The following is a 24035-nucleotide window of genomic DNA, read 5'->3' on the forward strand; positions in this document are numbered from 1 at the left end:
AAAGTCACTGTCACTGAAGCAGAGATCTGCTACTTAGTCTTCAGAGTAGATACTGTTAACATCAATGTCACTTGGAGGGTTTGGTTTGCTTTTTCTCTGCCTCAGGGTCCATTGTAAAACCTTCCAGCACACTGGCAAGAAGCAGTAGCTTGTGTAGATCAAGACGCAGTGTTGTGCCATCATCTCCACAGTCTCAGCACGCTTTGCAGTCCCCTGACCCTGACATCCTTTCTGTGTCGAGCTGCCCAGCTCTCTATCGAACTGAAGAGGAGGAAGAAGCCATTTACTTCTCTGCTGATAAACAATGGTACGGAGATTAGCAAACAGCACTTGGAACTCTTGATAGGATTATTGAGACTAACAGTTTAGAATTAGAGGTTAAACCAAGCCACAAGTTAAAGTAATCTATAGGATAATATAAATTAATATAGTCTACATGGAGCAGAGAGTTCTTGTCTGGTATGTGTATGTAAATAGCTAGCATGTCATGTACAGTAAAGTAATGTTACAATCCAGGGTGCACTGAACTAACCCTGATTCTCCATTACAATATGTTACTGGCTTTTACATCTGAAACTAGGATCAAAAGCAATGTCAGCTACTGGGCGAAGAGGAGATGGATGGTAACACAATTCTTACAGCATGTTGAGCGTGTACCTACTCTTGTTACATGGCCTCATAGGAAAAGGTTAAATTCCTTTTGGAAGGAGCAAATGAGCTTGTTGAAAGGTAGGGACACTTGTCCTGAAGAAACTTTTCATGTATGATAGGCTTAAATCTCCTTCTTTCATTTCGTAACTTTTCTGACTTCACGTGCCAGAAAGATAGATTTTGTTCTTTGAAGTGAGATACAAATGACTGATTCTGGGCAGATGCTGCTGCCCACAAAAGCAAGATTGCACAAACTAATTCCCTTAAGTTTAGATAATAAAATGATGTAATGCAAGTTGTAACATAAAATGTTTAACTTAAGTTTTTTTTTTGTTTAATTTACTACTAAGAAAAAGTGTGGGTGGTGCTTTTGACTAATGTTATCGATTCTAAATTAATTTCCTTTTCAACTGTATGAAGGAAATTGTAGCTTCATTATATTTTCTCTTCTTTCTGCTCTGACTCAGGGAAGTACAGGAAACAGGTTCGGAATGTGACTCCTTAAATTCATCCATTGGAAGAAAACAGTCTCCTCCAGCAAGTCTTGAGATGTACCAGACAATTTCTCCTCAGAAAGTATCACCAGAAGAATTCTTACTTGAGGAATCATCTATGGGAGACTCCTCTTCTCTAACTGCAGATATTTCTAGGGGTTCTCCTGACTGTGTAGGCATGGCAGAAACTAAGAGCATGATCTTTAGTCCTGCAAGCAAAGTTTATAATGGAATCCTGGAGAAGTCTTGCAGCATGAACCAGCTTTCAACTGGGATCCCAGTCCCAAAGCCTCGTCACACCTCATGTTCTTCGACCGGCAGTGATAGTAAACCCAGCCATGAAGCTGCTTCTGTCCCTAGGATAAGCAGCATCCCACAGGACCTCTACCAGAATGGTGAAAAAAATAAAAAGCCATCAAAAATAAAAAACCTCTTTAAGAAGAAGTGTAAATGAGGTGGGCAGAAGAACCTATAGTAATATTATAAGAACTCTTATTTTTTAAATCTTTAGGAATGTAATTCCATTTGAGCATTCCAGACTGGATGCCCTAATGGAATACTCTGTAGGTCACCTATATTTAATGACTGTATTGTCAACGGTTGTGCCAGCTGTCAATGAGAAATCATTAAAAATTTCAGACAGTTTACATTAATTTCTGCCTATTTATTTCTTTATTTTTTTAGTTTGTCTTTTTCAGCCTTTTTTTTTTTTTTTTTTTTAATTGATTTGTTGGGCTTTTTTAAGTCTATTCATAAACCATTTTTAAGCCACTTTGGACTCCTAAGCTTTAATGGACTAGTAAGCCTTCTTGGGCTTGCCAAAGTTTCTTGTTTACTGGAGCATCTTCCTATCTTTCCATAGAAATAGGACATTTATCTACTGGACTTTAACAAAAATAAAAGAAGTAGAACTAAATGAGTTGCACTACTGTTTTACAGACTGGAACAGTCTCTGCAAGTGAAACGGAAAGACTTGTATTTGACTGAGAAGAGGAATCTTTTCACTTTTAGATATTTTGGGGTTTTTAAGTAGAATTTAGCATTTCTAATTGACTTGATTTCTGGAAATGGAAATGTCATGCTTTTATTATGGGAAGCTTTGTTAGATGCATTTATTATTAGAATGGTTCAAGTCCTGCTGTAAAGATCATTTTTTTCCCAGGACTTTCACTGTGATTTTAATTCACTGCAGGCTGTATGACAAACAAAAAAAAGAAAAAAATGGAAGGAAAAAAGAAAAAAAGTAAATTACCAAGAGAACAGGCTCTTGATTCCTTATGCAAGATGGTTGTGAAACTTGACTGAAGACTGAAAAAATTCACCCTCTCAAAATGAGGAGGGGGGATAGTAGCTTTTGTTTACAGATTGACAGACAATGGACATTTGGGTTGCGAAAGTTTGTACTGTGGTAAAGATAATAAATTGGAAACGTTATTGTGCTTGGGAATGTTCCAATTTTAGCTGATGCTTGTTTCAAGACGTGTTTCAGAGGTCCTGTTAATTGGAAGCTGTCGTAGGCTACATTGCTTATGCTTACTGCTGTGTATAAGTTATTATATTTTTTGAATTAGCTATTATTGTCTTAATGTCCTCCTTTTGTAAGATTTCATACACTTTATTTTTGTATAGTTTGAAGATTTAGCTGTTCAAAGATGTCTGAAGTAAATAGTATAATTTTATAATGCACACTGTTATACTAACTCATAATTTTACATATAAAGATAGATATAAAGGTGAGATGACATGCTTCAGATAAAAGCAATTTTTGTGAAGCTTTTTTAGGGAGAGATGAAATTACTGTGAGGTAACAAGGAAGCCTTCTTAGGATAGCAGTAGCTAGTTGTTCAAAAACATCTTTTTATTTTTTTTTAACAGTTGGAGACAAAAAATGTATGGCTTAAGCAACAGTGCCTTTTATTCAGTTTGAAAATATTAATACTGAGCAGGAATTTCTTCTGAGGTACATTCCAAAGAAATATTTCCTGTTCTAGTCAATAGAAGCAATTTACCCAGTGATGACTAAACAGTCTCGGATCTTCCATGGGGGTGTTCCAGTTGCCTCAGCAGCAGGTGCCACTGCCAGGGACTTGTGATTAGGGGCTCACTTCTTGCCAATATGTGTGTGATGTACTGTATGAAAGAATTATTTCACAGACTGCCTACATTTTTTCTAGTAAGGAGCCTTCAAAACCTGTAGCTAATTGAAATCAAGTGATGTGTCTTTTCTATAGTTTTCTTTTTAGGTTCCACTGTACATAGCCAATGTACTTCTCTCCTCAAGAAGTGGTGGTGATTTTAACAGTTTATTGTGGTTGGTGACATGGTTGAAAGAGAGTGGTTATAAAATGGGGTGGAGACCTTGCATGTGCAAGTACTTTAGATGTTCTGGTACACTGGTTAATTCCTTAAGAGAACGGAAATAATCCAGAGTTTTGTTGTCTGACTGATTGTAGGCCATGTATGCAGAAATGCATGGGACAAATCAACTGTGTGGTAAAGTTTGGAGAAGAAAAAATTGGTGGAACAGAAAATAATGAGTACATAATATTGTTCCATTATTCTCTGAATCATCAGGTTGAATAGCTGTAGCTTAAAAGAAAACCCAATGTAATCACAAGGTAACAATGGTCTCTTTGAACAAGGATTGTACATCTGGACATGGCAGACAACAAAAAGCAGTGATGAAAAATGTTGTGCTGAAGAACCACCTCAATGCTGAGCCTTCAAGAGCTGCAGTTTAAAGCCTGATGAAGTACTTGAACATCTACAAAGGGAACAATTTTATGCAAGTAGGGAAGTCACTGTGCCTCCCAAACAACACAGAGAAGACTACTACCAGAAAAATCTTCATGCACTTGAGAAGGCTATAGCAATAATTGAGTTTAAAATAATATCTGGGGCTGGATAGTAGATCTTGGTGTGAGGTTTGAGTAACTCTGTCTCTATCATTACCAAAAAAGATGAAAAAAAAGTGACGTTTTGGTACAGCAAGCATTTTTGGAGAGTAAACATTTACACATGGAAAAAAAGCTGGTACTGAGTAATGGAAGGGCAGCACTTCTTAATTATGATATCAAAATTGGGCAGACTCAAATCCTGAGAAGCCAAACCAGACAAATTCAGTTTTCTGTAGTAAGTATAACTAAAAGTGAAATAGAGGAGGTATTGAGCTCTTCATGGCTGAGAGTTCAAGAGTTAAATATATTTTTAAAAAAACAATTTAACTATTTTCTGGAAAAAACATATTTCATGATGTTGTTCAAACAAATCAGATGAGGTTAGCATAATGATAGATTCTGGCTTCAAAATGGCAAACCTTTGGAGCACAGACTCAACACTCTCAACGCTCAGTGTATCACCAGCTGTCCTGTAACTTTATAACTGCTTCTTAATAAGTGTTAGAGAACAAAAAGCTTAAATTAATACAGTCAGAAGTGGTGAGTATTATATGTTGGAGCACAAACTAATTTTAGGTTGAGTTTATTTTTTATTATTTTAATAGCCACTTGGATTTCTTGCCATTTAAATTTGTCCACAATTAAAGTGGCTTCCATTGCTCCTACTGCAGAAATTCCTGTCTTCAGGTGGTTCAAGTCATTTTCCCGAGGGACGTTGAGAGCCCTGGCTGTAAGGCAGATCCTCACTGGCGGCCACCAAACCCAGTCATAGTGTTGAAGTACCTGGCATATGCCCACATCTGAGAAGTGAGACAACATGCCCCAAAAGGTTCTCTGTTCCAGCTCCACTGGCTCACAGTGTAACTTGAACTCGCTGGCAGGCAGGGAGTCCAGCCAGCATTCCAACTGCTAAGATTCATAGGACATATCAGTCACTTGAGAGTCAGCTAGTGTCAGTAGAGATTGGTTTGTGGGCTTTTTGTTTTGTTTGTTTGTTTTGGATGTTTTTTTGCTCTTACAGCTAAAATACATGTTTTTTCTTTTTAAATTTTTTGGTATTTCAGAAGATGAGGCTCTTTGCTATTTATGTATTTTGTTAGAGTACTTTGTTAGGACAGCAGCTCCTTTATGGAAATTGCCTAAAAGACTTCTCCCTGTTTAAGGCTGCTGTTTAAGTCACTTTTGTAAAATGAAGAAGTGTCACATGTATTGTTCTATATAAAGAAGAAAAAAAATCCCAGTTCTTCCAAAACTAAGCAAACCCAAACCTTTCCAGAATTCTTACTAGAGCTGTATAATACTTGATTAGCATAAAAGTATTGGGAAAGGCATTTTGGTTGCCATGGGGAATGCTTTTACCATCTTACAATGGATTTAGAGATTAAAACAGTTGATTGTGTTTGGGTTTTTTGGTTTTTCATTTTGGTTGGTTCTCCTCCATCCCTCATTCCTACTGCTCAGTGATGGAACTTAAAATTGTTCATTGACAATTCCAGGCATATGCCCAGTTTTCTTCCCTTGCTGGTACCTAGGTAGCAGATTACCCTCTATTTCCTGAAGGGCAGTTTGCTGAAAGAGGAAAAATTCTCAATCATAGTTCAAGTAGTAATATTAAAGTATATAGTTCCTTTTTTGGAAGCCTAGAAGATGATGAAGCCAAGAATACTTGATTTCTGTTTTCTTACAATATTTATGGATGCCAGCTGGAATTAGGCAGTAATTTACAACTGATTGAAAGCCTAAAAAGATAAAGCTAATAAGGAATTAAAGCTTTCAAGATTTTTTCCTTTTGCCTCCCAAAATACGGGAACATGGCATGCACAGGAGGGAAATGAGCTGATTAGCATTTCTTGTATCACCAGCTGTTAGAGTTTCAGGATAATTTCATTCCATTTCCACGATACATTGCTGGAGAGGGATTGCTACCTTAATTTCATTAGTATACAATGAAATATTTTTTTTCAATTTAATTACAAGCATATTTATGAGCAGTGGAGAATGTAAATAATTTTTTTTAAAAGCCAAATAGAGGACTTACCAATTCTTGGACTGCTTGTCTGTTTGCTTATCTCCTTGTGCAATATGTTAAGTAGGATAAACTCATTTTTCTATTCTGTTCCAGTTGCCCTTACTATATAGGGGTGTGTTACTATCTCATGTTTGAATCACTGCTCCAAATTGCTTGTAGGCATTTTAATCCTGGATGTTGCATCTTCTTGTGATTCATGGTGAAGCCCCCTATGCCAGGTTGAGTCTTAAGTGCTGCTAACATTTTCTGGTAGTGACACAGATGTTGGGATAACTAATAACCAAAAATTGCCTGCAGATTTTGGCTGCCTGACAGTGTGTAGATGTTTAGGTGACCATTTTTCAGGGTTTCAGTAGCAGTTCGAGTGTGTCATACAGGTGTTCAACAGATGGTTTTTGATTCCAGCCCAGTGCACATGATGTTTTTCTGACTCTCCACTTAGTCCTCTGTTACGTAAACAGAACACAGCAATTCATATCAAGTTTTAAACTATTATTCCTGAGTGCTCTTGCATCTGACATTGCTTAAGCAGATGGCACTACTTCTCAATCCACTTCAGGCATTCAGAAATAAAGTAGATTTGTGTTATCTTTGGTTTTCTTAACAACTTAAAATCTCAAGTTTACCAAATTTTGTGTGTGTGTTCTGTGTTTTTAATGCTTCACTGAAATGAAAGTGGGAAGGTTGATTTCTGCTTAGATGTTAAGGATAACACATTTGAGCAAGGTAAAAAGAAATGCCTCTTGCTCATTGGAGAGGATGAAAAATGTTCAGTGGTATTTAATCTCCTCCTAAAGGACACTCACAGTTTAGATTGCTGGAGATAAGATTTCAAGGCTTTCAGATCAGTAACTTCTTATCCAACAAAAGACCCCACTTTCTTCTTTAGGTGTACTCTTCAGGGCATTACCTTCTTATTTCTAACCTCTCTTCTACTTTTCACCCAGCATTAAATTTAGTAGTTACAGTACTAACCAGGGTGATTGCCAGACCTTAGAGCAGCTTCAGATAAATTTTAGTAGCATGTCTTAATGTATGTTTTGGTTCAGTATGTGCTAAAGACATCTGAATCAAAACTTTGTCCTTCACATTCCTTTTATTTTAATTCAACTCAGTTCTTTGTGATCCCTCTCCTGTTAAAAACATAAGCAGGTACTGGTAGTTGTTTATAGTATAGAGTACTACAGGTTGGTTTTTTTCACTTGGGAAATAATAGATAAAATCGTAAATAGTTGCCTTTTAAAGACTTTGTCACAGTTGGATATTAGTGTAAAAACACTGCTGTACTTCAGGCAGATGAGGTAGAGAGAGCACTGGCTAGTGTGATTTGTGTATGTAAAGTTATCCTTTAATTATCCTTTGATTGTTTATTTGTGTCTTAAGTTAATGCTGCACAATTACTTTCAGACTTGAATTCATTTAAAATTAAGGTCAGTATGTCCAACCCTGCAAAAGTCAGTCTTCAGTTATCAGCCATCACTCCATGCTTACAGAAATTAATGACAATCTTGAGTATTTGTACTAGGTTGTTGGGTAGTAGAGTGGATTCTGGTAAGTCTTCAGGTGAAAGGCAGAGAACTTCTGAAGTAGGTAATCTGTGTTCTTGATCAGCTTTCAAATCCATCTCCTAGTAAGATGGGATCTCCCCAGGGGAATGAAGATATACTTACTGCTTGGAACTTTGTAGTTAATTATATTTGGCTCTCTAATTCTAATAACTTGCATGTGTGCTATGCTTGCTTGCTTTTCAATAGCTGACAAAATCTATAGAAGATCTTGGGAGTTTGTCTTAAAAAATTGCTGTTAAAAAAAAAAAAAAGACTGGCAAGAGAAATCTGTCAGGCTGTGAACTGAATAGAATGAACAAAGAGACCAGATGTTGTCTAAAAGCATTGTTTAAATAATTCGTAATGAAATGAATTGGGTAGCACGTCTGTTTTCACATTGCTTTTCTCCAAGCAACAAATATAATTAGAATACCCTAGGCTTCAGCAAAGCTGTTTGGGAGATATCTTGCCCTGTTTTTATTTTTAATTTAAATAACGTTGAGTTGTAGTGAGTGTTCAGCATATTAATGCCTGACTTAAAAGATTAGCAGCATTTGAATGACTTGCATTGTTTTGTTTAATTAGTGCTTTATAAAAATGTAGATATTTGCATAAAGCACATTGGATCTGGTTGTTTTAATGACATAGCAAGAAGAGGACCAAGACAAGTAAATGTGCAAAATTTGAATCTTAAGATGCTTTACTGTTCTGGGAAGAGATGTTCTCCATGCAGATTCTTCTCTTCCTCTGTTTGCTCTTGGCTTCTGTTTGTTTTCATTAGTTGGACTAAAATAAGAAACAAAGCCCTCAGACTGACTAGTTTCTGTCTCTAATATATACACTGTACTTGCTTTTAACCTCACCTATTGCATGTTGTTGATGCTGTACACAAATGCATTTGGAGTATTTCTTTGGTGTTGTACAGCATGATGCATTTCATTCCCTTTTCTAGTTTACCTCCCATTAGCTATATATTGCTTTATGACTGGAAAAAAACCCTGAATTTTGGGGAATTTAGTCTGTTTGCATATAAAAATCCTTTCTTTTTTTTCCTTTTCTGTGAGTCTTATGAGAAATGTCCTGCTTGGAGAGTCTCAGACAGTATTTTCCTGTGTTTATTCATGTTACTTTGCTTTACTTTATAAGTGAAAGTTGATTTTATTGATTTCTGATGTGTTGTTGCACTTAATGTTGAATAAATCTGACTTTCATTTTGAAAAGTGAAACTGTGTTAGTGAAAATGTTATGCAATTTTAATTGATCTTAGCCTGTTCCCTGAGTATATAAACTTTGGATTTTTTAATTTATTTTTTTTTTTTATCTTGAGATAAGTTTTCTTGGTTCTGTTTAGGCTTGACAGCAATATTACTGGGAAGGGAAAGATGGAAACCATTTTGTTTGGCAACTAGGGTGCTACAGTCAGGCTTGTAAATCCTGAATCTTCCTGCTTTTGCTTGAAAGAGCCTTTCTGAGTTTCTGTTGTTTAACATTTTGAAGATTTGGGATTTTGGGCTTGTGCTGTGCTGCTTTTTTTTTTTTTTCTTCCCACTCTTTCTTTTCCCTTCTGAACAAGCCGAAAAGCCTTTCCAAGTGACTGCTGGAATAATATGTAGCCTTGTGATTTTGAACATGAGGATTGGTTTGAGAGCCTGTGGCTCTCTACCAGAAAAAAAAAATAAAAAATCCATGTTGTTGTTTAATATTTCTTTTAACTTGTAGCTTGGAGGAGGAAGCTCAAGAAGAGCTTTTTCAAAGCAGCTTCTCTTGTAACCAAAAATCCTGGTTATGTGGAGGTGACAGGATTGTGGTGGGGTAAATCAGTGAGTGACAACACAGGTGAATCACAGGATCAGTATGAATCATGTTTAAAGGATTTAAATTAGTTTTTTCCAGATAAAAATGGGTATCCATTATTGAATCTGTATATAAATTGTGTTCAGCTGTAGTTGTCTAATACAGCCCACTAAATATTCAGAAGCAATAGTTTAGTGTGTGTGAGCTGGTCACTGTTTCACTTCAATTTGTCCTTAGTGTTCTTGATTAAACAGTGTTAACTGTTTATCAATGGGGAAATCATATAGGCTGGCAAAGCCTAAATCAGCATCTTCAGAGAGCTAAAGTATTGGGAACCTGCTGTTAATTTCTTCTGCAAATGTTGATTGAGCTATTATAGCATTGCTTATAAGAAATGGCTTATTTTACTGCAAGACTTGGCACCCAAGCAAGTGGAACACAGAGCATTCTAATCCCAAAGGACATTACTGAGCTTTGGTTAATTAACAGCTTCAGCAAGCTGGTATGCAGTCAGTGAAGTCAGGGTTTGATTTCTTTTTCTGATGAACTGCATTTAACTACTATGGAATCAAAGTCATTGCCTTACCCTGAAAAAACTAGGCTTTTAAACTCATAGTTTTTCCAGTTTCACTAGGTGATGGAATCACTTGTGAAATTCTATAGTATCTTGCTTGCCCTAAGTGAGATAGAAGATGTGAAATAGGGTTGAAATAGGGCAGGTAATCTCCTATAAGGTTTTTTGGGTATTTAGCTGTTCCTTGGTGTAGAGCGTTCCTGGTTATGCTGGTTCTGGAGCGGTTTCAGAAAAGTCTACCACATACTCCCTCTTACTTTGAGTGCCTTGTAAGGGTGTGCTGAGTATCCACAAATATATCAATACAGTGGAAAATATTTCTTTATTCAAATAATTTATTTATATTCAAAGAGAAGTTTAGCTGAATTTCCTGTCCGCTTTATGTTGGAGTACTTGTCTGTTTCAATTCTTCCTCTTCTGTTTTTCAAAGAGGAAGTTAACTATTTAAGTTCTAAAGGCTAGGTTTTGGCTGTATTCTAAGAGGTCTCATCTTTCAGCCTATGGCTAATCATATTCTGGAAGTAATTCCTGAACCTCATGGTGGATTTCCTGTTTTCTCTTTATTACTAAACTACTCATTCCAGTTTTTCTCATCAGTTTTATACAGAAGATGCTTCGCAATAGAGAAATACACCAGAAATCGTCACAATTACAGCCTGAGGGTGAAGGCACATCAATAATTGTATGGGTGAAGAAAGAGACAGGGGACAGGGGCACAGGAGAAGAAGGGATATACCATGAATTGTTTGTACTCTGGAGTGCAGGAAGAATGATGGAAGGTACAAGTTATGTATGAGGGAAGCTCAAACACAGACCATGTAATTGATATTTGGATTTCCCCCCCTCCCTTATTCCTACTCTTATGAAATACACCCTTTTTTAAAGTGTAGATATAAGATCCTAAGGAGGATGATTGTCAATAGAAATACTGCTTTGTGTTTAAAAAAAAAAAAGGTGCTTTCTGCTCAATCTATAGTGTGCATAAATTTTTATGGCAATTTTAGATAATGTGGTTTGAGAAAGATAAATAAAACATCAGAAATAACACCTGATATATCTCTGGAGATAGAATGTCATCTACCACGACCACTGCAAGGTAGATAACTAGCCTAAATATCTACAACAACAAAAACTGCCACCAAACAAACCAACCAATCAACAGCCTTCCCCCACCCTTGCCTTCCAAATCCCCTCAAACCCCAACTCTGTTGTGTTTAAAGTATTTTCTTTTTTCAGATTGCTGTTCCCTAGTTGGAGCATATAACAGCCTGTATAGCTGCAGTTTACATTGTTAGAGATTTTGATTAATTTCATAAGAAGCAGTAGACACGTAAGAAACACACACTGAGTTTTGATAAAGTTGACAAAGTTAGTGTATCTCCAGTATTTAACAAGCAAAGGGCTTCTGAATGTGAACTTTTTCTATCAAGGTTTCTGTCACTTTGAAGAGTTCTTGCATTCATGCATCTAGGCATTGCTGTGCCACAGGTGTGCTTTAAGTCTAGTTTCTGCTTTGATGTATGACTTCTGATTTGTAAACACTAGAAATTCCAAAATTAATATGTAAAAGTTAAAAAAAAATAAATTTCAAAAACCTCAGTTCAGAAACTTGTTATAGAAAAGAATACATCCTTTAAAGTCAAGATTTCTAGTGTAGACTAACTAAATATAACAATTAATTGTGTATTGGTGATCTTGATTTCTTGCAGTCATCTGCTCAGCCCATCAGTCCCAGCATCACCTTCAACGTGAGGTTATATTTTGTAGTGAATCTGGCTTTTGTCTTGTGTACTGCAATGCCAAGTTTCTGCAGTCCATGGACTTGTGCAGCCTCTGCTTCCTAAAGCAGCTCTGGGACACCTCTGCTGCTTTGCTGTTAGCAGTGTATCTCCTCATCCTATGGGCAAATCTAAGGCTTGAAATTTTTTTCCCAGGGTTTTAATTGGAGCTTTCCTTTGTTGAGCCTGGAATAGTGTGCAGTCCAGGCAGGTCTGGCCCGAGCTACTGTGGATTGCTAGTGATTGATCACACGTCTGAGAGGGCTGCTGTAGCTACTCAGGACCATTGCTAGTATTAGCCAGAGAAAAATATACCAATTGAGGCTCTGCAGGTAGTGGAGAAAATTCTCCAATTCCTACCTAAATCATGCCAACATAAATTAAGGAAAAGCCTTCAAGGAGCTCTAGTTACTGCAGTCTTGAATGAGAAAAAAATTAGTAATATTTTATTCTTCCATATCCCATAGTGTGAATAAAAGGAAACATACTAGTTCTTCTTAGAGTTCTGCAAACCCTTTGTGACAGTGTTCATGGCATGGCAGCCAAGAATTAAGAAACTGAAAGGAGTAATATGTTTGTGTACTTGATAGGAACAGTGAAGGGCTCTTGTTAGATTTTCCAGTTTTTATTTTCATTAAAGGTGGAATGTGCATAAAAAAGTGTACAAGAGCAATTAGATTATTAGTTTTGTTAATATCAACTACTTTATCCCATAGAATCCTCTAGATGCAATTTAGGTGTGAGGAAACACCTGGCAGCCTCATGTAGAATTTGGTGTTGAGCTGCTAATCAACTTGAATTTGCACAGCGTTGGGATTGGGATTGTATGTGTACAAATACAGTGATAAAGACATTTTTAGTAATAATTTCTCTTGTAAAAGCTAACTTTTCTCTTTTTGAATCATCACATTGAGAGATGTAATATACTCTTCAGCGTTAAAGCAAGCTAAAGAAAATCACAAGTGGGGCTCCTCCACATATCTGACCAGACTCCTGCTGTTCAGACCCTCATTAGTAACACTGTATGGTAATAATTTGAGAATTGTTTGGAGAGTCTATATTTTAAAAATAAAGATTCTTAAAATATATTTTAAAAATAAAGTACTGTGAAAGGGAGCTCCACAAAAGCAGAAACTCTAGCTGGCATTTTCAGGTAAAGAATATAGAAGTCCCCATGCCTTGTTCCTGTGTGCAGGGAATACAACTCTGCTGCTCATGCTCCCCATTTTATCTAGAGCTATTGAAACCAAGTGTAAGACTCTCTAATAACACATATTCACTCCTTTCTTTAGATTATCTTAAATATGCCCTTAGCTAAAATAGTGAAGAATATTTGCCCCATGCTACTTAATTGCCATACACAACAGTAGGTAAAGGTGGTGCCTCTTGGTTCAGGTGATCATCTTTTTTGGCTTCTGCCAGATCTTTCAGCATTCCTGTGGAGCCAAAGTATTCTGAGATTTGTATTCTGAGAAATAATTCAGCCTTCCTTGGCACTAATTTGCTGTAACTATTTTGGATTTTTATCTACTGTAGTTAAGAATTCTCAAGTGTCCTATTTTCCAGGGGATATCAGACAACCCTTTATCAAAGAGCTGTGATTGATTTTTTTTGTTGCATTACAACCAAACATTAATTTTCTTCTTTTGTTCCAGAGGGAGAAGGGGGCGTATGTTTTCCATGTCTTTAAAAGATGCTTTCCATCTCCAAGCACTGTGTAAACTGGCATATGTTAGATTTCTAACATCAGTGGAGAAAGCAGCACTGTAATTCACACATTTTGATTTGACAGTTAGGTCGCAAATATGTTAACGTTCAACTTGTTGGTTATTATTGCTGCTCCTTTTCACAAGGGAAATTAGTATTCACATTAGAGGATGACTTCTCTGCAAAGAATTACATAAACTAGGCAGGCAGCTCAATTTCTTAGCTTTTTGTGAAGAAAGCCTTTTTACCGTATTCCCTGTCTGGGAGAAGTCAAACGTTCATTTAAACAGAAAGGGTTGGAAATTAAACAAATAATTCCCTCACTTTATGTGCAGTCTGAGCTCTGCTGAAACGTTGGCTGTTTCCTCTTTTTTCTTCAGGGTCCTGCAGTGGTGAATGACTGTTTTAATGCTTTGCTCATGACATAGCAGATGCAGAATTATCCTGCTCAGGACTTGGGGAAATCTGTATGTCCTACTGGGATGCTTTCCTATATATAAGAAAATAAGGGATTGCAGCAGTAAGGGACATCTGCTTTCATCAGTACTGTACTCTAGGGTGTGATTGAAGCAATGAAGAATTTTTGGGACAGAGAATAATAGAAATGGCAAGAATTCAAAGATCATTACTTCTCAGGAAAATACTGCTGGATTGTGGCTCTATAGCTGGAAGCGTCCTTACTCCTTGAGTTTTATAGCTTACTGGTATGGACACCAGAAAGATTTATCAACACCTGGGGACTTTAACTTGGTTTAAAAAATTACCCTATAAATTGGAAAAAATTAAATAGTGCTCAATCAACTTGCCAGCTTGAAATGATAGCTCATGCAAGTTAGCTTGGGAGTTTTTTTTCCAAAGAATGTTTTCCAATTAGGTTATTACTAATGTTTCTATTCCACTTCTCCCCCCATCTTTGTTAGTATGGTATGGTCAGCTTCTTGCTAAGTCCTGCTGGAAGTGCAACTAAAACCTTAATCACTGAATCTTTAGTTGCACTTTCTTTCCATAACACTGCTGAACTGGACTGTATAAATACACAGAAAATGTCTGTTGTGTTTGAAAACACAAGGTGCAGTCTCACTGGGGAAGAACATAATTTATTATTATTATTATTTATATTCTGCCCTATTACAAGTCATTTACCTGTCTTTAGTGAAAATGAGTTGGTGTGGTGTTTATTTCTCCATTTTTTTAAGGGATGACACATAACAGTAATGTCTTGCTCTGAACTGAGGAGTTTGCTTCATGAACCTTACACAACTTTTTACAGCCTTCTTCATCTTAAGTGGGTCTGGAAATACCTGAGAAAACAACAGGACTTTCAAAGCTGCTTTTAATGAACTGGTAGGACTTTGTTCTTTCTGTTTCAGGAGACAGATAAAGCAGTCCCTGCTGCGGTTTCCCACTGCACCCCAGCTTAGCATTTGATCTGCCTAGGCTGCTGCTGGCTGTGCTTTGTGTGATGTGAGGGCTGTACCTGATAAAACTCAACCCTGAGCGGCTCAACCAGGTTCTGTGTAGATGAAATAGCTACTGCCTGGCACGGCAATCTTCACACTAGTGTGACAGGGGGAAAAAGCCCTAAAACCCCAAACCCCAGAAGCTTCCTTAAAAGAAAATTGACATTGTCTTCTTCAAGCTCAACATCAGCTATTGTGTGTGTGTGTATTTTTAATATATATACATTTTTATGTATGTAGAAATAAATGGCTAAGTATTTATATAAATTCCCACTAATACTTTAGAGCAATGAATCTTTCAAGTGAAAAATTATGTTGTTTTGTTTATTGTCACTTTGAAGTGAGAGATTTCTTTTGTCTTCCGGCCCTTCAAAGGTGTGCATCAGCAAAGACAGTGCCTTTAGATCTTTCCTCTAATGAATATAAATAGAGAACATAATACATTTAGCTAAGCTTCAGAAGCTGAAATCTAGTTCTCATTGCCACTTATTTGTTTTGTGACTTTTAATTAGACAGTTCAATTGTTTGGTAAAATAAAGGCAATAGTGATTGGCTTCTTTCAGGGGGTTGAATAGATGTTAAGCTTCTGTTAATTAAAAGTACTGTTTTGAATTCTAGATATTAGTAATTCACCAGATTAAGGGATAGAACTTCTGAGAGCTAAGCATTTTTTTCTTGCAAAGAAAAGTGTTAATTTTCAAAGCTACATTAAACTCTCCTCTGTCATTAAAGATACTCTAAGCTATTCATATTTTAGAGGGTGGGGGTGTGGGGAGGAGTGAATGGAAAGTAAAATGAAAATCCAGGAAAGAGTATATTATAAAAAGCAGGTTTCACCTTCCTTCATCTTAAACAGGGACTAAAGTGACATGATAGGGGAATGGAAAAGATACAAAAGTATTGAGAATGTAAAACATAAGTGGTATGAAAACATCAAAAGGACTTTCAGTAGTGCTCTCTATGTATTTCACATCTGTATTCTAGTTAGTCTAAGACCCTGTATATGTTAATGGTGTCCACACAAATAGGAGAGAGGAATATTCAAGCTTATTCGCTCATTTCTTCTCATTAACTGACAACTTTAACGTAAGTATTCTGCTAGAGCATAGTCCCTGTTTCTTCAGTTTGTATTTCCATTCTTGAAAGAGTCTTGCAGCTTGTCTTAATTGGAGTTCAATGTGCTCAGTGAGCCCTCCTAGTTTTTCAAAAGTGTTCTGAGCTCTTACTGTGGGTGAGATGTCTGCAGGTTTAACCTGCTGGTGGATTGCAGTTAGTATATGAGAATGTCTGACTATCTCTGATCTCTTTTTCTATGTTGAGTTTTAAACATATTGGGGGAAAGTCAGTTTCTCTTTAAAAAAAAAGGGTTCATTTTATTTACATCTTATTCAGTCACCAGAACATGGGTCACAGGGTCACAGAACCTTTAGGAGCAGAAGGAACCATTGGAGACTGTCTAATCTAACATCCCTGCTGAATGCAGAGTTTACTACAGCAGGCTGCTCAGGACTATATTCAGTTTGGTTTGTGTATCTCCACAGATGGAGATTCCACAGTATCTCTGCTGGAATTGCTGCAGTTCATCTCTGCTGTGTGTCTGTATGGGGAGTGCAGTGCTGCTCACAGCAGCTGTGTTGTGTATTGCCACTGGCAGTCCCATCTCCCTGTGCCTGCTGGCTTGGCTCTGCGTAGTGCTTCCAGAATGTTTCAAGGGTGCAGGGTGGCTCAAGTTCGACTCCTTGTCCACTAGGATCCCCCAGCCCTTTTCTCCAGAGCTGCTTTCCTTCTATTTGCCCTGCACAGCCAGTGCTGGTACATGGGGTTATTTCTCCCCAAATACATTACTTTAAATTTGATTTCCCTGAACTTCATGAGGTTTATTTCTCCTGACTGTTGCGGTCCCTTGGAATGGCAGCAAAAGCGACATAGCCATCTGGTGTATCAGCCACTCCTCCCCAAAATTTGTCATCTGTAACCTTGCTGTTGGCACACTCCATTCCATCTTTCAGTTCATTAATGAAGATGTTAAACAGTACTGGCCCCAGTATCAGCCTCAGGGATACATTAGTGATTGTCCTTCAGCCAGGCTTTGTGCTGCTAATCACAACAACCATCTGAGCCGGGCAGCTCAACCACTTTTCAATGTACTTTATTGTCCACTTATCTAGTCTGTATTTTGTCAGTGTATCTATCAGAAAGTTATGTGAGACTGTCAAAAGCCTTGATGAAGCAAACAAAAACCACATCCATGACTGTCTTCTCACCCGCTGAGCTCATCACTTTGTTGTGGAAGGCTGTCAGGCTGCTCAGGTATGAGTCCTGCTCTGTAAGTTTATGCTGAATCATCACCTTTTGTGTGCTTGGAAATAGCTGCCAGGATTATTTGGTGCAGCACCTTGCTAGGGTTTGAAGTGAGGCCAGTTGGCCTGTAGTTTCTCATATCTGTCTTCTCACCCTTCTGGAAGATGACACTTGCTGTCTTCCAGTCCTCAGGAACCTTCTTCAATCTATGACCTTCCAAAAATCACTAACCTTGGTCTGACAATGACATTGGCTGGCTCCCTCAGTATTGTGGGTGCATCCCTTCTCTACTGACACTACTTTCCCTGCTCCAGACTTTTTCACTGATTTCAAGAATCTGGGATTTCTGAAAGGCAGGTTTTGCTAGAAGGGACCACAGTGTGGAAGGTATTGAGTACATCAGACTTATCTGTGTTGACTGCTACTATAGAGCCCATTCAGCATGCCCACACTGCCCCTAATCTTCCTTCCTGATACGCCTGTAGAAGCCTTTTATATTGCCTTTTGTGTCCCTCACTGGATTTAACTTCAGATGGGCTTTGGTGTATCTAACTCCATTACTACACACTGAGACAGTGTCTCTGTGCTCTCCCCTGGCCACTTGTCCCTGCTGATAGCTCTTATTTTTTCATTTTGAGGTGAATTTTGTCAGTAACTCACTATTCATCTGTACAGGATTCCTTTCTGCACATTGAGAGGGACAAATCTTGAGATTGAAGGTGACCCTTGAACAAAAATACAACAGCTGCCCCCTTTTCTCCAGAACATTTTGTGGAGGCTAGTGAGTGAACAGCTGCATGGGGCTGAGATGTCTGTGTGGTTTGAATCACAACACCCCTGACTAGTTGGTCTTTCTTTGCAAGGATGAAGTTCAGCAGAGCATCTGCCCTTTTTGGCTGACTTTTGGTTGATCACTTGTGTCAGAAAGTCATCATTAACGCACTCCTGAAACATCCTCAGTTACTTCAGTTACTTGTGCTCTGCTGTATTATCCCCCCCACCAGATATTGGGGTGGTCAAAGCCTGCATGAGCATCAAGGCCAGTGCATGGGGGACTTCTGCAATTGCCTGAAGAAGTCCACAGAAATCCAATACTTTAAATCAGGTGGTTGGTAGCAGACATTCACTGCAGCATTAGGAGTTTTGACCTAAGCGGTGATTCTGGGCCCATAAGCTGTCAGATGGCTCATCATTCTTCCCTAGGTAGGACTCTTGTCCACTCCCTGCAGTGCTCTTGCTTCAAGGGCAACTCCAGCTCCTCACCATCATATCCAGCCCTTGCAGAAGCTGTGTAAGTTACCCCCTCATGTTTCATGGTCCCAGTGAGATCGTAGCCCTGCCAGCTTTGTTCAGGCCTCCAAGTCTTTGTGTCTGCTCACTGAGCGTTGGTGCACAGGCACTTCAGAGGGGCACTCAGTCATCCTGGCTGCTTGTTGATAACATGACTACAAAGACCTATCACAACACAGAACACACCAGTTATTGAACCTCAGAACATGTTCTTCAGTGTGTTTCTGCTGTAATGGAGATGAGCTGAAAGAACATAGTACTGGACAATGAGTGCTTACTGCTCTCAGCTCCCAAGATCTGCCTGTTTACTCCTGGTTCCTAGAATAGAAAATGATTTGTTCCCCAGGGAGTCAGCAATGATCAGTGCAGTATTGAAAAATGTGCTAAAGGTTGAGAGAGGAAAAATGTTCTCTGACTCCTGGAGGGAAATGTCAAGTGAAAGAACTTGAGGGATAGGGTGTTTGGAAGAAATGTGATACTCAAAGGTCAAATGATTGGAAGTAGGTTGAGACTAGCAGATTTGAAAAGAAAGGTGAGTGTATTCAAGGTTAGGAAGATAACAGAATATACAGAAATAATAGTAGGACTGGGAAATGCTAATAATACATAATCCTGCAAATGACAAGAAAAGGAAGAAAGGTCAGAAGAAACCAGTACTTTTTAAAAGTATCTATGCTTCATAAATCACATAAAAATCAACTGCTCTGTTCTGAGTAATCCTTGACTTTATTTTCTTTGTTCTAGGGTGTATATAGGTTGATGTGATCTGAAATGGAACCAGAATCATTTTGCTTTCAAGGACTTGCTTCCCTATACTTTGCTTCAATGGCTTTCTTTCTTGCATCCCTTGGGTGTGATAATGGCATTCTGTGAATCATAATAGCAGTGCAGAGCTTAATTAATGTTTGCAAAACACTTAGATCCTCAGATGAAGTGTGCTATGTGCATTCGGTGCAACATATTATTGCCAATAAGCAGAGGCTATTTTTAATTCTAGCAACAACTAATTTTTGATGCTTTTTTTATCACAAGAACAACCACATGAGGATGGCCAGGAAGGGTCATTCCAAGGTTCAGTTATCACACTATCTCAGCTTCAGGAGTAGCAGGTGTTTAAGGAACAGATCTACACAAAAGATAGAGGCTTTATCTGGCAAACTCTTCTGGCTTCTAGAAACAAATTTTTAAAGACTTTGTGATCTGAAGGTTACATCCAATACTTGCCTCTGAAGGGAATTCTTGTCCTTGCTTTTCAGCCAATGCTTGGTGAGCCAAGGGATTAACCTTGCACACCCTCTTTAGGGTGTTCTCCCCTGACTGAAAGAGAGAAAATAGAGGAATATTTTTAGTCTTTTTGGTTGCAAGCAAATCCCCATCCACTACGATGACAAATGTGTTTGAGTCACTAGAGTAAAAATTATGTGGTATTTGGTACTTTGACATAACTGCTCATGGAAGAGCTCAGCATATGTCCTTTCAGCCCTCAGAAAGGGATGATTTATTGCTTTAAATTTATTAGAATCTTTAAAACCACGGATTCCTATCTGAGGAGACATAAGCTCTTCATTCTTGTGAGTGAGACAACTGGATGTAGAGGCATTAATTCATACTAATGAGATGTTAAAATCCTGGCTTTTATATAAATTAAACTAAAGATCATCTGCTCTATGTAAGGAATTACTTTGCCTTGCCATTGCCTCACTTTTCCCCTCCCAGCTAACAGTGTTTTATGTATCTACTGGCAGCAGATTTTGGCCTCCAAAATAGAAATATTTGGAAATATAACACACACATATATATATATATATGAATGAACCAGAACCATTTTTATGTTCAGTTGGATTATAATTAATTTTATGATTTGCCCAAATAGATTAATTCTGATAGATTAATTAATTTAAAAACCTTGCTAAGGGTATTATCTTCCATTTATATGGGGAAACATATAACTTCTGTGTGAAGTTGTGGAAATATTTGAAGAAGTGTGTAATGAAAGGGCCAATAAAAATGTAAATTGTCTCAACTGTATTATATATTTCACCTGGTTCTCTGGCAATGCTGCTGATTTTGATAGCAAGCAGCCAACTAAATATTTTGTAGCATGCTTTAAAAAAAAAAGAATAAACCCATAGTATTTGCATTTAATTATCTACCAAAGAAGGTATCTCTTCCATTTCTAATTAGTCTAGCAGATATGTTCACAAAAATATTTTAATCTTGGACCTGGATTTTACTCTAGGTGGCAGAATTGCTCTATATACAGCACACAAAGAACAAATGAAGAAACAAAAAATGGTTAATGATATAGATCTCCCTAGTGTGAATAATTCTTGTTTCCTAAATCAGCTGCCTTATTTTTCCAATAGTGTCAAATGTATCAGTAAGCAGGTAGAATTCATAAGCTGTGTTTTTTAAAGGGGAAAAAATAATAAAGTGTTTTCTTATATGAAAAGTGCCTGGTTCAATTAGAAGCTGCAGAATTTTTTGTTAAGTATAATTGCTATTAAATGCTGATTCTTGAAGTGACTTTGAGGTAATGTGTATGAACTGTATGTATAGTTTCCTGGAAGGGGTTGAGGCTGAGGGAAGAGCTAATCTTTCCAACAATGTCAAATTCTTTGCATATGAAGGGATTCAATTATAACACAAAACACATGATAAACAGGGAGATGGGACACTTTGAACAGGTTTGTAAGGAAGCTGCTCTTTCAGGCTGAAATACATTTGTGTAAACTGCTCTGTGCATTGTAAGAGCCTAGAAGGATTGAGCCCCTCTAATGGTTACCTAGATACTATGACAAAAGCTCCACCCTAGATCCTCTAATTCCAAGAATTTTGAAGCATTGGATATAATTTCTTTGTCGGCCAGTATAATATATTTTAAGCATAACTTCTTGTGTCCTCCTGATACTGTTTCTGAACTTTAGATTATAGGATGAAAAAAGGGGGGCAGTGAAAGCTTTCAGGATGAGGGAGGTTTAAATTAGACTCTTTAGGTGGTCAGACATTTCAAATCTAGAAAATCTTCCTGGAGCTGTGGAGGGGGGCATAGAGAATTTCAAGGATGTTCATGTTCTTCCTTCCCCAGCTTTAGTGATGCTGCTTCTGTTTAGTATGTGTTTTCATTGCCCACGTTGTTAGGCTCCCTCTCCACCCATGGTGAGTATGTTATTACTACTCCTAAGTGAAAACTATTTAGAAAAAAATCTTCTCAGTGGTTGCCATTTGTTCTGCATTTTGTAGCAGGGTTGGTGCTGTGGGAGTTAAAACACTATTTTGTAGTGCTGCTCCCAAGATTGATGTTGCCCATCTTTGCAAGGTGGGGAGTGTTAGCTGGGCACATAAATGTAAATATTGAAATATGAGGAAAAGAAAAAGTATCCTTTCAAAGTTATACTACATTTTAACAAAACCTTTCTATATTTTTAGTGGTTTAAAACGAGATTAAAGCAATTATAGCATTGGCTTGCAAGCATCTCCTTGAAGTTGGAGAAAGTGTAATTTTTTTCCTCCTTCTCATAGAAAGTAGAATTGTTGACTACATGCTTGTCTTTGGTTTGTGGAGCATCTAGACTTTTTTTTTTTTTTCTTTTCTTTGATTGTCTTGTTTGAGTATAATCTGCTTTGTGTTTTGATTTGAAAGCACTCTTTACTCATGCTGAGTGTAACTTTCTTTCCTGGAGGATCCATTGAAATAAAACGGAGCTGCTTTGTAGATGCAGGGAATAGAAGTCCTCTACAAGACTATGAATGCAGTCCTTGTCTGAGCACACGAGAAGCAAGAATAGAAAGTGGCAGGCTCCCATGGCAATTTATCCCTGGATATTTCTGAAGTGTGTTTTTTACTTGCTTTCACTTCAAGCAACAGTTTGTAAGACTATGTGGGAGTATGTAGAGGTATGTCAAACTAACTGAGAGTGTGGAGAACATGGGAACACATTTCTTTAAGGTTATCTGGTCAAGGACCTTGTCAAATGTGATGAAAAGGAGAAGAGGGAAGCAATTTCTGAAGCACAGAGACAGACCTGGCAGACAAACGTAATGGGACAAAGACAAGAGGCAAACAAAAATTAATGAGCTATCTGCAAACAAACTGGCACTTTAAAACTGACAAGGCTGTAAACCTGAGGGTCCAGGATATTGCAAAGGGTTGTTGGTACTGCCCAAACTGGTGGGGGAATGTGCCGGGGAAGGGAGTCAAAAAGAAACAATGTGGATATAGACAGAAGTTTACAAGTTGGTCACTTGTAAAACAAAGCTGGTCAGAACGTTTGCCTGACTGAACCCTGTAATGATCACCACAGTCTATCTGATCTTCTGCTCTGATTCTTTGTAAAATGCCGGTGTGGGAGTGCTGCAAAGACCAGGTGCTGGGTGCTGTGTGAATGGATGTGGAGCAGCTGGAGTCAGAGTGGGCTGTGGGCTCCCCTGGCCTGGGATGTCACCCACTGGAGCCAGTGGCATCTTTGTGTCAGCCACTGGAACCAGTGGTGGGGAGGCCTTCTCCCCACCCCTGTGGCAGGAGCAGCGAGTGGGGCTCAGTGCCCACGGCTGGAGGGTGGCTCAGAGCCTCTGTGCCCGGCACTCGCCACTCTCTTGGCGTGTGTCCCCCAGAGCAGGTGTGCCTGGGCGAGTCCATTGCCAGCCCCACCCAGGACCAGCCACCCAGGACGGGCCTGTGGGGAGGGCTGGAAGGATGTGGGCAGGGACCTTGGGTGGGCAGAGGGGCTGAGCTGGTATTTGGGGGATGCAGGCAGCCAAGTGTGTGCTCTCACCAGTGACCTCCTGACTCTGCCAGCTCGGGAGGAGGAGGCACTTGGCTGTCTGCTCTGTGTTTTGTGAAGATGCTGAAGGCAGCACCTTGTCTGTGGCAGCCTGTGTGAGCGGCAGTGTCAGTGTAGCTCTGGATGTGCGTGCAGTTTTGCCAGTGACTGAACCTGCAACTGGAGAAGCAGCAGCCGCATCCCTCGGGCTGGGCACAGACGTGGGTTCCCTTGCACTGGGCTGGGCCCCAGGGACCAGGATACAGTCCTGGGCTGGAGATGCTGGAGTGACTGTTGCTCCCAGCAACCCTTAAGAAAGCTTTCTTGTTAAAGGAAAAATGAGGAGAACCATCCTGATGTGGGGTTTCTTGCCTCCTTTTTTTTTTTAACTGCCTTTTTTTTTTTTAACTGTGAAAAGCAAAAGTATGTATAAATAACTAAAAATTTTAATGTAAGAGTTTCAGGAAAATATGAGTACTTGAATTTATGAAATTTATCCATCATTCAACTTGGCTCAAAGGCTCCTAAATATTTTTAAGCATGAATGAAAGAATGCTGTGTCTATTTCTGTGCTTCATCTTTATTTATGTATAAATCCTTAAATCTTGTAAGTTTAGCGTTCCTATAGACTATAAAAGCAGCATTTTATTGACTAAAACTTGTATGAATTTGCTATCTAAAAAAATAAACCAACCCCATTACTAAATAAAATTGAAGACTGCCTTCAATTGCTTGATTTGTTTGGAGGAA

At 38.4% G+C, this 24035-nt stretch overlaps 1 protein-coding gene across 2 annotated transcripts in view; it reads left to right on the forward strand.

Moving 5' to 3' along the window:
- Positions 1-2831, forward strand: part of STIM2 (stromal interaction molecule 2) — a 64101-nt gene extending 61270 nt beyond the window's left edge. Inside the window, exons 11-13 of one of the 2 annotated variants that reach the window (XM_088056154.1) lie at positions 106-307; positions 581-729; positions 1119-1295. In XM_088056154.1, coding sequence (XP_087912280.1) covers positions 106-307; positions 581-729; positions 1119-1156 — 389 coding nt within the window. In that variant the 3' untranslated portion in view covers positions 1157-1295. Of the gene's footprint in view, positions 1-105; positions 308-580; positions 730-1118 lie in introns of both variants that reach the window. The other variant, XM_005517785.3, reaches the window with a different exon arrangement.
- Positions 2832-24035: the final 21204 nt, after the last annotated feature.

This window comes from Pseudopodoces humilis, chromosome 6, assembly GCF_049639895.1.
Source record: "Pseudopodoces humilis isolate 2021_Gansu_Grassland_sample_001 chromosome 6, ASM4963989v1, whole genome shotgun sequence".
Classification (NCBI taxonomy): domain Eukaryota; kingdom Metazoa; phylum Chordata; class Aves; order Passeriformes; family Paridae; genus Pseudopodoces; species Pseudopodoces humilis.